Source organism: Gasterosteus aculeatus, chromosome 4 (genome assembly GCF_964276395.1).
Source record: "Gasterosteus aculeatus chromosome 4, fGasAcu3.hap1.1, whole genome shotgun sequence".
Lineage (NCBI taxonomy): Eukaryota > Metazoa > Chordata > Actinopteri > Perciformes > Gasterosteidae > Gasterosteus > Gasterosteus aculeatus.
In genome coordinates this window covers 34,197,539-34,213,098 of record NC_135691.1, presented here as the reverse complement: position 1 = coordinate 34,213,098, position 15,560 = coordinate 34,197,539, and the positions used below count along the sequence as shown (strand labels likewise).

The 15,560-nt window shown below is 46.9% G+C and overlaps 1 protein-coding gene across 1 annotated transcript; it reads right to left on the bottom strand.

Moving 5' to 3' along the window:
* Positions 1 to 870: 870 nt before the first annotated feature.
* tbc1d30 (TBC1 domain family, member 30) lies at positions 871 to 15,426 on the bottom strand. The gene is given in 17 exon segments (XM_078100526.1): positions 871 to 2,181; positions 3,471 to 3,548; positions 3,801 to 3,822; positions 3,824 to 3,943; positions 3,946 to 4,009; positions 4,783 to 4,935; positions 5,050 to 5,156; positions 5,240 to 5,345; positions 5,507 to 5,675; positions 5,819 to 5,917; positions 6,298 to 6,367; positions 6,583 to 6,768; positions 7,377 to 7,502; positions 7,763 to 7,828; positions 7,913 to 7,974; positions 12,727 to 12,891; positions 14,636 to 15,426. Coding segments are annotated over 17 exon segments (3,252 nt in total). The 5' UTR covers positions 15,135 to 15,426; the 3' UTR covers positions 871 to 1,021.
* Positions 15,427 to 15,560: the final 134 nt, after the last annotated feature.

Genomic DNA, 15,560 nt, shown 5'->3' with positions numbered 1-15,560 from the left:
AAAATGCCGTGAAACAAGGTAAAGTTTGACAAACACTTACCGCCATCTAAAAGACGTCTAATCAACAAGAGGAGGACAACTTGCACAAGAAGCAACATGAAAGGAGCAGGTTCTCCTTCCAGAGCGCGCAGCCGGCTGTTAACGTAACAAAGATGGCAGCCGGAAGTGAGACGCCGGCTCGGTGCGCACTTACTTTTCTTCCCTGTTTGATGCAGGACAAATATAAATAATGAAATTGCTAAACGAGTTTTACTACATTTACGGAGAATGAGGTTTATTTTGTGTGAACGAAGCTATTATATTTTAATATAATAACTTCTCTGCCTTTTGATTTAGATTTGCCATAATAAATGTACACATTGAGCATTCACACTAATTGCATTATTGGAAATTGGTTCCTCGTGTTCAAGCCAAGTTACAAGGGGGCATCAAACATTTTAGGATTCCGAACGTTTTGGGGAAAAACTGTTTATTATTTTCCATTCACAGAAATTCTTAGGTATCAATTGTTTGCAAGTTAGTTTTCAATACTCTGCATTAAACGACTTGATGGCTATTGTGTTATCTCATAGAAAAAAAAGGAACTTCACAATGTTGCCGCCTATATGACTCCAGAAGGAAGCCGGTCAGTCTCTTCACAATTCACTCCAGGGAGAACTATTTCTAGCTTTTTAACATCTGACATAGTTCACATCTGACCTCTTATCATTTGTGTCAGCATGTGTCCTTTATAGTACAGGAAAACCTGCATAGGCAACTGTAAAGGGCTGGACGCTGTTAAGTGCTGTGTGTTCCTTAGCTGTATAACATCAATGCGGCATAAACAAAACATGAGCTTTCCTCAAGAATGAATAGTCGACGAGTCTATTATGGCTTGAGAATTTCAGGAGGAGCCTTTTATCAAGTTAACCACGATCTTCACATGTCAACATCAATGCACTACAACTTTCAAGCTTCTTTGAATAAGATGTGGGTTATTTTATCAATATGCAGGAGGCAAGGCGGCGTAGTCAGTCACAATTCACCGGCTCCCCGTGACGCCCGCGGCGCTACTGCGGTTGAGGTTGCGGCTGAGCTGCGGGAAGTGTACTGTGGGTGTCCTGGACGTGGGGCCGTAGAGGCCGAGATTTCGGGCTGCCGCCGATCTCCGGGGCTGCTTCACGCTGGGAAACGGGGAGAAGATGGGCTGCTTGTGAGCAACGGTGGATGACAACGCCGGGGTCGACGGGGAGGAGGATAAATGTGATCCAGATGAGGAGGCGATAGAGGACAGTGAGGGGGTGGAGGGTGAGGATGTTTTGTAAAAGGTGGAGGGGCAAGGAGTGCGAGAGGAGAGGCGGGGGGTGGAGTTAAGCGTCGGGGTGGAGGGAGGGGTTGGAGTGGAGGAGCCGGATGGGCCGAGAGAAGCCAACGTGGGGACCGGAGAGGGGGACGGAGTGGAGTTGACGGAGTGCTGAGGTGGAGGTAAAGTGGTGGAGGTGCGTCCGGCGGTGCTTCTTTCGGAACCTGAGGAATCGGACTCTCTGTGTCTGTTGGAGGACGGAGGGGGGGGGAGAAGAAGAGGGACTCGGCGCGCAGGTTTAGACTCTGCTCGTGCATCTTGGCTGATGGAGGAGGTCAGACTAGAAGCGTCCTCCAGATCCAGAGAGTCCAGTTGCACCACCACCTCTGCAACCTCTGCTGTGTCATTTTCCACCTGTGGATCCTCCTCCTCCAATGACCCTTCACTAAACAAAACGGGAGGTGAAGGGTCACTGCCTTCTTTCGGCTCCTCCTCATCCCGCTCGTTTTCCTCAATCTTTATCTCCTCTTCACCCTCAAAACTTCCTTCCTCCTTCCCGTCCTCCTCCTCTCCCTCATGCCCTTCCCTTTCCTCTGAATCTCCAAAGCCCAGCTGTGCTCGGGCTCTGGCTATATTCCGTCGATGAACGCGGACGTGAGCTCGCCACGGCGACCCCGCGCCTCCTCCCAAGCTCCCCGGAGAGCCGGTGCTGCTGGAGAGCAGCGAGCCACAGCGCTGCAGGGCCGGAGAGCCCTGACTCTGGGACAGAGACGGCAGTGGGGATGCGGGTGTGGAGCCCCGGGGGTCCGCGCGTTGTTTCCGACCCAGGAGGAGGTGGTTGATTACAGCGCCGGACGGGTTGAGTTGGGAGGGCAAGACACGGGTGGCCGGACACTTGTCTGGGGGGGGGGGAAGACAGACAAAGAGTCAAATGAAAACAGTAGTTTCGTGAGAAGCTGCTAACAGCTCCTCCGCCAGACACCAGAGGGCGCCCAAGATCATATAGTATCTACAGCAATATACTGTATTTTTATGTTTTTTCCACTTGACACGAACACGTTTATAATAGCTGATTAGTGCTCAGATGTTTCAATTTGAAGGAGGAAAAAACAAATCGTAATATTGTTAAACAAAGTCGTATGTTGATCGTAAGAGGAGAGGAAAAATGCGGAAGAGGCTGCAAATCAAAGTTATTGATAGAAATTCACCCCAAACCTGATGTATACAGCTGAAAAGGGTTAGTTGCAAAGATAAAGTATAATTGGAGACATCTGTCACTTATGAAAATTCTTCAGCATTTTGTTGAAAGGAATATGATTACATTTTATATATATAATAAAATAGAGTGCAAAAATGTAGCTCAGGACAGTACCTCAAAATGATACCCAAGTACAGTAAAAGTAGTTGCCTTCCACCACAGCTATACAGTAAAATGTTCTGTCTATTTAACAAAAGTGTGCCTCTGATGGACCTCCTGTTGTGTAAAGTAGTGACAGGTGACTCCAAATATATAACTGGCATAAAACTGCTGTATGGAATAAAACACCTGCAAATCTCTCGTATTCCCTCCATGTTTCTAAACATAAATAGAGCAGAAGGATGTAGCATCGGATTCCCAAATGCCCTCAAAATGCCTTCAGACTCTAAAGCACCGCTGTCAATGGACAACTCAAAGAGACGCAAACCACACCGTCACGTTTTAAAAGTTACTATTTAAAAGTGTTTGCGCGAGACACTGAAGCCACACGTTATTAATTCATAAAATGAATCATCCGTGTTTGCATCATGCTGCATTTTGAGAGCATTATGGGGGACCGAGAGGGTTTATAGAGTTAGTCAGAGAGAGTTTATAATTATACAACCTGGAGATGATTTAGTATTCCTCAGCCAGTGGTTCCCTTTACCACATTTCCAATAGTTGTTTTTTATCAAGATGAAGAGAAAACTCTTAAGAGTTAAAACAAGAGTTCGTGCACCTGTTTAAATTTCAACCGTTACAATAATAGTAATTTATTTAAACTATTTTATTAAATCATAGAGTATTTTCTTTATTTATCCAATAAAAGAGAAAATTGGAAATTGGTCTCAGGGAACCCATCCTCCTCATACGGTTTAATTAATCAGTGAATCATTAAACGAGCCCCACAACACCCGGTTTCCAGCCGACCCTGTGGTCCGACGGCAGTACCGTCGCTGTGCTGGTCGGGGCCGTCGCCGCGGTGCTCCTGGAGAACCCCTGGCTTTGTGGCCCCTTCGGGTCCAGGTCCTACGAGTCACACGTCGTCATCATCAGAAAAAGAAATGAATAGAAACATCGATCCTTCTGCTGCGTGCGCGTGTTCCTGTCCTTGTACCCGGCGAGCCTCATCATCATGGTTAATAATACACATCTCTAACTAAAGCACTTACATTGTTCTGAAATAAGAAATGTTTATCTGTTAATAAGCAATAAATCCCTCAATCACCTGCAAAGAAGAGATGTAACGTTAGTCAAGTGAGATTTGACTCCTCTTCCCACCTGTGCGTATGTAGAGCTGCAATCGCCTGCTGCTGCTGCCTCCTTTTGATGCGCGTATATTGCTTCTTCAGGGCGTAGATGTCGGTGCTCATCCGCTCCATCATCATGCTGTTGATTGCTGCTTGATGCTCTGCCTTTGCAAAACCTTTCCTCCTCCTCCTGCTGCTCCACCCACCGCTCCTGGGCTCAGCTCGGAGATGTTCCCTGCTCTCCTTGCTGGTCTGGAGGGAGAGATGGAAAGAAAGACCGACATCAAACTCTTTTCTGCATTACTTATTTTACAACGGAGATGTTTAGCATTTACAGTAAGAGGAAAAAAAAGAAAGAAATAAAGACATTCAAAGATCAATGTCAAGGGCTTTGGAAAAAAGCGGAAGGAAACATTCCAAGAAAATACACAAATCAGGAAAAATCCAATGCGCCTTTTAAGCTCCTTTTCTTACTAATCACCCGTTTTGTCTCTTTCGCCCCGTTTAATCAAGATCAGCTGAGACCAAGCTCAGCGCCCCCTGAAGAAATCTAATTCATCCAAGACCAAGTAAAGATTTACTTTGGTTCTGTTTGACATTTACTTCCTTGAATGAGTGTTTTCTTTCCAGTTCCAAAAGGTCAGAAGTTATTTATTTATTTAAAATCACACTTCACAGAAGCTTTTTGGAAGGTGCCCTTTGGTTTGTTTGCACAAACTGGGGATTTAATAATGCTTAACCGCTACTTTAAACCGGGTCAAAACAGTGGTACTGAAATGCTACGAGGTTCAAACGGTTATCTCTCTGGAGGGTGACGAGTACTTCACGTCGCAACCAATGTTTTTAATTAAGTCCCTGAAACTGTTTTCCAATTTGTTTCATCTTTGGAGTTGAAGGACGAGGGGATTTATCTGGAGGAAACAGACAGACACAGTTGGTAGGGATTTGGGGTTTGTGCCCCCCACTCCTCCTCCTCAACTGGCTGCCAATGAAACCCGAGTCCTCACTTCAGCTGGTTGCACTGACCTTTGAGATGTTTGTGGTACCTCTGCAGCTCCGGGGCCAGAAGGCCCCCCAGGGGACCCAGGCAACCGAGCGCCGTCACCATGGAGTCCTCATCGTCCATGTCGGCATCATCGTCGCTCTCCCAGCTGCCCAGAATGCCACTGGAACATCATCATCATCATCATCACAGCTGCCACACACACACACACGTAGACTACACAAACGTTGCCTTAAATAAAGGCTGCGATTAAGTCGGAGCCAGTTAGAGTGCCAACCTTCCAGTGGATTTGACGGCGCTGGGGAACGGGGTGATGTTGTAGGTGTACTTCTCTCTCAGCTCCGCCAGTTGCGGGAAAGGAAACACTGCCATGGAGTAGACCTCCTGTAAATATGAGGTTAACAGTGAACGCCTTAGTTTAAAAACATCAGCGGAGAGGTCCAAGAGGCGTGAGCGGCCTCGTTCACCTGCATGAGTTCAGGAGGATCGATAAGGTCGTGCTCCAGCATCTCCTGAGTGAGGCAACCCATCGTGCTGTAAAACTCGTCCGCCGTGTGACAGTACTCGATCCTCCTGGACGGAGACGAGGAAGACGAGCAGCGTTTTCATGAGATGAGAAGGTGGAGACGGGAGACGAGGAAGAGATGCAATTTATATGATTTAACCTTCTTTTTTTTTTTTTTTTTTAAATCAACAGAAGTCAAGCCCCTTTGTTTCTGTGATGGTCCACTCACTCTCCCAGTCTCTCCCAGATGGCGAGGGCGACGCGAAACACCACCTCCGAACCCTCGAAGAAGACCGAGTCCCAGATCTTCAGCACGGTGGGCGCCGGCAGGCAGGTGGCGAACATGGTGAGGAACCACTGCATAGTGAACACGTTGGTCAGCGGAGGCTCGTAGCTGCCTGAGAGGAGACAGACGCAAGTTATTTCTACACCAACATTAAGGATTTATGGGCCGTGTTACAGTATAACATGAGTTAAAGCTTGTAAGCAAATATTTACATATTAGAATAAATATTATAATAATCACAACACAGATCTGTACCTCCGGCCTCTCTGTTGGCAGCTTTCTGAAGGTGGTGGAGGTGCTGGGACAGTCGGGGCAGCTTCAGGCGCAGCAGGTCTCTGAACACCGCCATGTCCACTGACAGAAGGAGACGGATTACAACGTGAAGAAACACGACACAATCCGGATATTTCAAGAGAAAACCTTGGATGCTCAGCACGTTTCATAATGTCATTTCACTTAAACGCTGAAAATGTTTTCAAATAAAGACTTTAACAGTCTTTGCTACATAATAAAATGAATAATTGTGAGAAAAATCTCCACCTCAATTTCCCTGAGATGAAGTATTTTAACAATTATTAATTATCAGAGTTGAATATTCATATTTGTATCACTAGATCAGCAGAGATCTTTGACCTCCTGAGTACGACGTAGTCCACTGAAAGTTTGCGCTAATCTTTTTCCGGATGGTCTTCAGCTTCTGAATGAATCATCCGGTTGTGTGTCACTGTGTTTACCTGACAATGCTCGCAGGTTATTGGCAAAATAACTCTCGGGCAGCACTTTGTCAATCAGATAGATCATCACCTGGACACAGAAGAGAAATAGACCCTTAATAGCTCTTTAAAAATAGTCAGAAAAAAAACATAGAAACTCCACCAGTGTGTCACATCAAATTACCAGAAGATTCTCTCCCTTTTATTGCAGTTTGACTTTATTTTTGAGCATATGGTCACATACTATGACTCTGCATGTCAATGCTCTGTGTGTGTGTGTGTGTGTGTGTGCGCGCGCGCGTTTACCTTTAGTGCGTCGCTCTCGTGTCCCTCCGTCACCTCCAGAATGAGCGCAGCCAGGACGTTGAATCCCTGGCAGTAGCCCACACTCTTATTCCAGCGGGCGTACGCCAGCAGCACCCTCTTCAGCACCACCCTGTCCTGCTCCGCCTCCTGGCCGCAGTAGGAGCTGCAGCCCGTCCTGTGCAGGTCCTGGATGAGATAAAGTAGAACTTCCTTAATCCCACGGGGGGAAATTCTTGTGTTGGGATTCAACAGAAAAATCGGAAGGAACTATAAAACTGCAGCCAGCTTGGATTATTGTATTCTAAATCTGTGCATGTGGTGGATTTATTCAAACTAAAGAGTGGTTTCTAGCATTCAGGAGACGGTGAAGTAGATTATCGGACTTTGCCCTGTTGATGGAAACTCTGCGGACTCTGGTGAGTCACTGAGGAACAGAAAAGAGCAGCAGCGTTTCCATGATGCTGCCTGACGCACAGAGCCAAGCAAACATCCTCAACCGGACACCGCTCTTCATTAGTGGGATGTGCACGCACGCACACACGCACACGCACACACACACACACACACACACACACACACACACACACACAGACTTATTTTGTGTGTCGCTCTTAGATGTAAATCATCATCACTGCCTGAAGATCAAACTGTTCAGACCCTCAGAGCGTCTTTGCAAACACTTTCAAAAGCACATATTACCTAAAACCAGGTACAGCACATTTCTACACTTAGTCACAATACTAAGCACCAGAAGACGCTAAACCCCCCCGAAGTAACAGAATCAACGTGGTTACCTTGACGATTTGGATGCCGAGGGAGTCATCGTCCGGGTTGCTGCGCTCGTTGAAGGCGAAGCGGAGCGTCTTGTCCCAGTCGATGGAGATATTGTGGAGGTACTGGTCAGCTAGCGTTAGCCAAACCTACAGAGAGACACCGGTTATTCAACGGTCGTGTTATTTAAAGATATTTAAACCTTCCATTATGTTCTCGGGTTTCAGCGTTAAAAGGCTTCTTGTTCACTCACTCATCTTGTTTAGAAAGTTCAGGAAAGAAGAGAGGATTTTATTGTTCATCTCCGCTGGCAAGATGAAAATAATCACTTCCTCTTTCCCTCTCTGTCCTCCCGAGAGATGAAGTTATGACGGGAGATGAATGAAGCATTGCAGACAAAGAGCCTTACCCTCTTCCTCCATTCCTTCGGTATCCCAGTGGGGAGTCTGGCCACTGCTTTAAGGGCGTCGTACCACTGTGGGGAAGAATCACGGTTTTATTCGCTCTTGTAATACTCCATGATTAGCGGTCTTTGAGAGGACACAACATTACTTCTGACCTGCTGGAATCCATTCTTCCCCAGCGAGGGTTCGATGGTAAACTTCAGCCTCGTGTCAACTCCTGCAAAACAAACAGGCACCCGGTCAGACGGCAAAGTGATGAGGGCGATGTTTAAATATCCCAAAGTCACTGACTGATACACAATGACCAGATAATGTGACTATACCCAAGTGGCAATGACAAGGCATGACTACATACAAAATAAATATATGACTCAGAGTTCATTTTAACCGCCTCAATATAAAATATCATTTGTATTTTTATTGCAATCAAATTGATTTTTTAAAAGCTTTTGATTTCATTGACTTTAGTGAGCTTGTTCCACATTGTTGGAGTTGAAACAGTAAAATTATAATTGACCTAAGCTTGTATACTTTCACTCTTATAGGTTAAACAATCATCTAAACTCGAGTCAAGAACCAAGACAGATTGAGACGGATCAAACTGATTTATCTCCACCAGACGAGGAGGTCTGAGTTGATGGCGACGCGGAAGAGGCGCTGTCCGGTCCGCGTGGTGCTGAATCCGCTCCAGCGGCCAATGGAGGCGGATCTCCCCGCACAGAGAGGGACGGATTGAACGCAACTAAACCCTCCAGAGTCCAGACGGAAACTAAACTTGGATCTGAAGTTAAGAGGAGAAGGTCCCGACGTGCAGCGGCCATTCCCCTCCCCCTCTCCCCCCCTTCCTCCCCCAGAGCGATCCGTCTCTCTAACACAACAAGTAAAAACAACACAGTTCCCACATCAACGGAGGCCCCCTCACGAGGAGACGAACACGTGTGTGTGTGTGTGTGTGTGTGTGTGTGTCGGGGATCGGGGGGTTTAAACCTGCTCGGTCCTCCTCTGTCGTTACTTCCTGCGCCATTCGGTGCGTCGCTTTATTCCTCTCGCCGCTTTGGGGGAGGATGAAGCAGGAGATCCCTCCCACTTCCCTCCCACGGATTACGCGTGTTAGACTAGTGAGGTCCAGAGCTTAATCTCTCCACACGGGAATTAATTGAAATGAATAGGAGGGAGGAGACTGGAAAGGTAGTGAGGTAACAGAAGGAGTGGAAGGAAATCTAATCAATTAATGATTAAATGTCAAGTGTTAACAAGGTTATGAACTCAAAAAAGGATTACAAAATGTAAAAGCTGTTGGGCAGATAACCAGAAGAATATCTTGGGAAATTATGGATTTTTTTTTACTGTTGTTGGTCCTTTAAGCCCCTTAAATGTCACAGAGCATTAAATATGAGACCTGCCCTCCATCCCCCCCCCCCCCCCCGCCCCGTCCCTTTCTCTACTAATGAAGACGAACTGTTTTCGATTATTTGATTATTCTAAAAGCTCCAATTGTGCACTTTGCACAATTCTGTTCTGCATTCAAAAAGAAAAGCGATGCCTGCAAACAATATAAATAATTGATTTCTGCACCACGAGGTGTCCCGAAGACACGTCTACACGTCTATTTGTTTTATGAGCTCATCTGAAGGGCTCTGTCGCGTACAAATGGATCAAAAGCATCACGATAACGTCTACAAGCAAAATAATTATTTACCTGCTGACAATTTCAACAGTTTATATCAATCTAAAATGTCATTGTCAAGAGCAAAGCTGTACGATGGCTTGATATACAAATATAATCCAATTTGCTTAAATATGACAACCCCCCCCCCCCCCGAATCGACCCGTCTACGCGTCACCTGGTTCCAAGGTGCAGAGCAGCCGCGGCGCGCTCCTGGAGATGCCGTTCCGTTTCTTCAGGACGTTGCTGATGATGTTACCGACCCCTCCCGATCCCTGCCCCCGCTGCCACGCGCCCCCCCTCGGCCTCCGGCCGGTCGCGCCGAGCCGCTCTTTTCTCATCGGGAATCGAACCGGTCAACCCGATCGATCGATCATCGTCGTCGTCTTCTTCTTCTGCCCCCCGCGTTAATTACCCTCCTTCACGCCGTCCGCGTCGATCGGGAAACGCACCCCCCACAGAGCAGCTGTGTCAATTTGATTCAATTACACAGATTCCAATGACGGCTCGTGTCTTTCCTCCTTCGAGCATCCAGCGGGTGAAGCAGGATTTACAAAGACGAGCGGAGGCGCATCCGGTTTCTGCAGCTTGCGCTTGGTTCAGTGCTGCTGATGCTGCACACCGCCTCCTCCTCCTCCTCCTCCTCTTCGCGTCACCAGGAGGAGGAGATAGGAGCGGTATGAGGTAATGGTGGTTTGGGAGGAGGGGGTCTGAACCCATGAAGTGGCCGGCCAGCGAACAAGTAAACTCCATCCAGAAATGTTGAATTTTTAACACAAGCTACTGAATAATACACGTCTCCTACAGATGTGTTTTATTAAGAATAAAGATTCTCCTCCTAAAGTGTTTTGGTTCGAGGGCTCCACCAGCTGCCGTTTCACACTCCATCTCTGATCTTTATTTTTTTTAACCCCACAGACTAAAGTCCCCCTGCAAGATTTAAACGCTGTTTCTGCCTCGTCACCTCAAACAAAATGGAGAGCGTGAAAGAAACGAGGTGCCGGAGTAATTCAGCCTCACAGAATCAATACAAACAGCCTGATGATGATGTTACATAACCAGCATTATTACAGATTCCTTCAATAGATAATAATCAATAATATTAATCAGTCAGTGAAAATTTCAATAAAAAAACAGAAAAAAATAGCGGCGTCAATATCTTCCATAACATGAATCAAATAAGTGCACTACTTTCTATTAAAGGCTTAGTTCTGATGTTTTAAAGTGGGGCCTAATGAGGTACATGTACATCCACAGGATGGAGAAGCATGGGGGATTTAAGCAGTGAACCTACTCAGCACAACACATCTTTAATTATGTCCAACTGTTAAAATCAAGAACAAAAACTGAATCCATTGTGTGCCTTCATGTCAGTTATTTGACTCCTCAGAAAGTGCGTTTATTGAAATTAAATGATCCAGAGCCTATTGTTATTCTCCAATAAGAGCAAAATACTTAATCTCACATATTGAGGCTTAATCCATAATCTCTTCGCTGGAAAAATGGCCTTTGTAAACGAGTTTCTAGACACCTGTGACATATGAATTGAATCCATTTTAAGAAAATGAACATACGACAGTCACATGCTCTGACTCTGTGTCGCAGTGCATCATGTAAATGTGAGGGATATTTTTTATCCCCGTCAGCAGTAAAGGAAGAACCCTGTTCAGCACTAAGGGAAGAACCCTGTTCAGCAGTAAAGGAAGAACCTGTTCAGCGCTAAGGTAAGAACCCTGTTCAGCACTAAGGGAAGAACCCTGTTCAGCGCTAAAGGAAGAACCCGTTCAGCGCTAAGGGAAGAACCCTGTTCAGCGCTAAGGGAAGAACCCTGTTCAGCACTAAGGAAAGAACCCTGTTCAGCACTAAGGAAAGAACCCTGTTCAGCACTAAAGGAAGAAACCCTGTTCAGCACTAAAGGAAGAACCCTGTTCAGCACTAAAGGAAGAACCCTGTTCAGCACTAAGGAAAGAACCCTGTTCAGCACTAAGGAAAGAACCCTGTTCAGCACTAAAGGAAGAACCTGTTCAGCACTAAGGGAAGAACCCTGTTCAGCACTAAAGGAAGAACCCTGTTCAGCACTAAAGGAAGAACCCTGTTCAGCACTAAGGAAAGAACCCTGTTCAGCACTAAAGGAAGAACCCTGTTCAGCACTAAAGGAAGAACCCTGTTCAACACTAAAGGAAGAACCCTGTTCAGCACTAAAGGAAGAACCCTGTTCAGCACTAAGGGAAGAACCCTGTTCAGCACTAAGGGAAGAACCCTGTTCAGCGCTAAAGGAAGAACCCGTTCAGCGCTAAGGTAAGAACCCTGTTCAGCACTAAGGGAAGAACCCTGTTCAGCACTAAGGGAAGAACCCTGTTCAGCACTAAGGGAAGAACCCTGTTCAGCACTAAGGGAAGAACCCTGTTCAGCGCTAAGGTAAGAACCCTGTTCAGCACTAAGGGAAGAACCCTGTTCAGCACTAAGGGAAGAACCCTGTTCAGCACTAAAGGAAGAAACCCTGTTCAGCACTAAAGGAAGAACCCTGTTCAGCACTAAAGGAAGAACCCTGTTCAGCACTAAGGAAAGAACCCTGTTCAGCACTAAGGAAAGAACCCTGTTCAGCACTAAAGGAAGAACCTGTTCAGCACTAAGGGAAGAACCCTGTTCAGCACTAAAGGAAGAACCCTGTTCAGCACTAAAGGAAGAACCCTGTTCAGCACTAAAGGAAGAACCCTGTTCAGCACTAAGGAAAGAACCCTGTTCAGCACTAAAGGAAGAACCCTGTTCAGCACTAAAGGAAGAACCCTGTTCAACACTAAAGGAAGAACCCTGTTCAGCACTAAAGGAAGAACCCTGTTCAGCACTAAGGGAAGAACCCTGTTCAGCACTAAGGGAAGAACCCTGTTCAGCGCTAAAGGAAGAACCCTGTTAAACACTAAAGGAAGAACCCTGTTCAGCACTAAAGGAAGAACCCTGTTCAGCACTAAGGGAAGAACCCTGTTCAGCACTAAGGGAAGAACCCTGTTCAGCACTAAGGGAAGAACCCTGTTCAGCACTAAGGGAAGAACCCTGTTCAGCGCTAAAGGAAGAACCCGTTCAGCGCTAAGGTAAGAACCCTGTTCAGCACTAAGGGAAGAACCCTGTTCAGCACTAAGGGAAGAACCCTGTTCAGCGCTAAAGGAAGAACCCGTTCAGCGCTAAGGGAAGAACCCTGTTCAGCACTAAAGGAAGAACCCTGTTCAGTGCTAAGGGAAGAACCCTGTTCAGCAGTAAAGGAAGAACCCTGTTCAGCACTAAGGGAAGAACATTGTCTGTTCTTACGTCGTTTCTGCGAGACGGCCTGGAGGCACGCGGTGATGATGTCGTAGCTCCTTTGCAGTTTGTGGCAGAGTCGGTCGCGTCTCCTCAGCTGGCGAAGCAGCTTGGTGGACTGCAGGCTCGTACGATATTTGACCTCCTGGATGATCGAGTGCAGCTCCGCCGGGGCTGAAAAGGCAAAAAGAGACAGGCAAACAGATAAATATAAATGATGAAAAGCTCTCCCCCCGGAAAGAAATAATAATATGAATGTCAGACTTTCTCAGCAGGACATATAGACATCTCTCATTTGTTGAGTTGTATCTTCTCTCTTACATTGAATACTGTCTGTCTAAGGAGGAAGATCTTAAAGTTTTTTGCTTTAGAATCACAGCATTTATTCAGCTCTGTCTGAATATGATATCTTCTAAATAAAGCTGCTTAATATAGTTTGTAATAACATGTGATGTCTGCCCTTAATTGGTCCGTTTTCCAGGCTGCAGGCAAAGATGAAATGAAAACCAGAACACTGCCCTCCTCCCCGTCTATGGAGGAATCAGTGAAGTGGACTCACATCTGTGGCACAGTTAATCTTTGATTCTTCTCAATGTTGAGGTCAAATTATGCAAAAACACGATTCTATGCTACTAAATATAGAAAGATTCATACAAATCTGCCCCAAAAACAAAATCACTTTGCATGCGTCATCATTTTGAATTTCAAGACTAAGCAATTAATTAAAAAGTAGTAATGGAAAACCCTTAAAAAATGATACATAACCAATTTCCTGAGGTTGCCCTCGTGTAATCATGTTTCTACCAGGAGGTCAAATGTCATAATCACCTGCTGACAATGCCCAGGAGGGGGCAGGGTCGGCTTGGAGCAGGAAGAACTTCCAATGTCCCCCTGCAGACATGTCCCCACGTTTAATCCCAGACTAAACACACACTTCAGCTGCTCCGTGAGGCACGATCGGAGTGCTTCCTCTTCCTGAGTGGCAGCCCTCTGCGTTGTTTAACTAGGCCGAGCCCTCACGTGTGTGTGAGTGTGTGTCTATGTGTGTCTGTGCAGAGGGCAAACACTGCGTTTACTGTGGGATTCCACTCCTCCAGAGGAAACAATGGCAGCGTGGCGTTCACAGCAGCATGCCTTCCAAAGCTCCGAGGCAACGCCGCACAGAGGAGCAGCCAACGGGCCGCCGACACCTCTGTGTCAGTGTGTGTGTGTGTGTGTGTGTGTGTGTGTGTGGAGGTCTGCGTGGGTGGACGACACCTGTGGCTTCTCATAGATAATCAAAACATCCACGAAAAGGGCAAATAATATAATGAGCTAATAAAAACATATCAATGTGCTGGTTGAATCAGATCCGTTGTCCCTCTTTAACTCATAAAGTGTTTTCTTTTAGGTTGGGTTGTTGTTTCAGAATGATGGAGACAGATACAAAACAGGACTACAGGGTGATATCTTTGTCCTTGGCCACAATGACTTTACCCGCATAATGATGTTCAGATTTTGAGGCATTCTATTATCTCAAAAGGCTGAAGAAATAGTGCATGGCAGCTGTAAACACCCCACAGAACCCAGTGGGTTTGTGCAGAACTTCACTTGTGATCAGCGCTAAATAAGATGGGTAAAAACATGCAATGAAGAGCTGCACATTTAAACCGCTTTTATTTGCATTAATACTTGTCCCTTGCAATAATCCCTGCAAAAATGTATACGTGTGTTAACGGTGTTTGAGTGTTCCCTCATTTGAGAGTCTGGAGGGTGTTTGTTTGTTGTGCAGATAGTGTCGTGAAGCCCTTTAAGGACAGTGCGTGATGTAACCTCATGTGAATACATATTAATAAGACATATAAAACCCACCGAGGAGAAACTGTGCGTGTCGACGCACCTGACCACAAACAGCCGCCAACGCCTGCACAGCCCTCACCTTTCTGGGCCAGGTAGTTCATCTGATGCCTCCTGGTGTGCTTCTCCTGGAGCTCCTGGAGGAAGCCGGACCCGGAGTTGCTGCGGCCCAGGAAGGCGTCCGAGCCGGACGCCTCGGTGGAGCTGTCCCAGCTGTCCCGGTTCCTCCTGCCGCCTCCACCGCACGTCTCATAAAGCTCCACCAGCAGACAGTCCACGATGGAGGACCTCTGCGATTTGACTCCATCCCCCGGGCACCCGGAGTCACGGTCCCCGGCCGCGCCGGCCCGCGGGGCTCCGGGTTGGCCGGCGGGGACCTGCTGCCGCAGTCCCGGAGGCGATGACGATGCGCCATCCGGTGACTCGGCGGGTCTCGTCCACTGGTGGAACCCGGAGAAGTCGTCCTGCGGGGAGGCGGCGGAGTTGACGAAAACGCCGCTCTCGTCCCCGGAGTACACGCCGGCGTCGCATATGTCAACTTCCAAAAGTTCGCCCCCGTTTAATTTCACCTCAGACGCCATGTTTTATTTGACGGTTATTCGACTGTAAGTAGTTGTTGCTTTAATCTCTCCTAAAAGTTGTCATTTTTCCAGACAACACGAAAGTTGGAAAGTTTAGTTTGAGCGTCTCTATGAGGAGAGTTCCTGGACCATTCCATTCCTCGCGTCCATAAAGGTAGAATCCCGCTTGACAGCTTTTAGTTCCCCCCCCTGAACGCTCCGGTCTCCACTTCCCTGCCCCCCACTCACCCCCCTCCGCAGGCTGAACAATGGGCCGGCCCACTTCATGCATTTCTCAACGGCTGTCAAACTTTCGCCAGGTCGCGCGACAGGTGGCTGCGGATCGACCAATCACGAAGGAGACAAAACTTAGGCGACCAATCAGCTCTGGTTTTGGTGCCGGCAGGTTGTTTTCTTAGTGTGCACGATTTAATGTAGAACATGTCG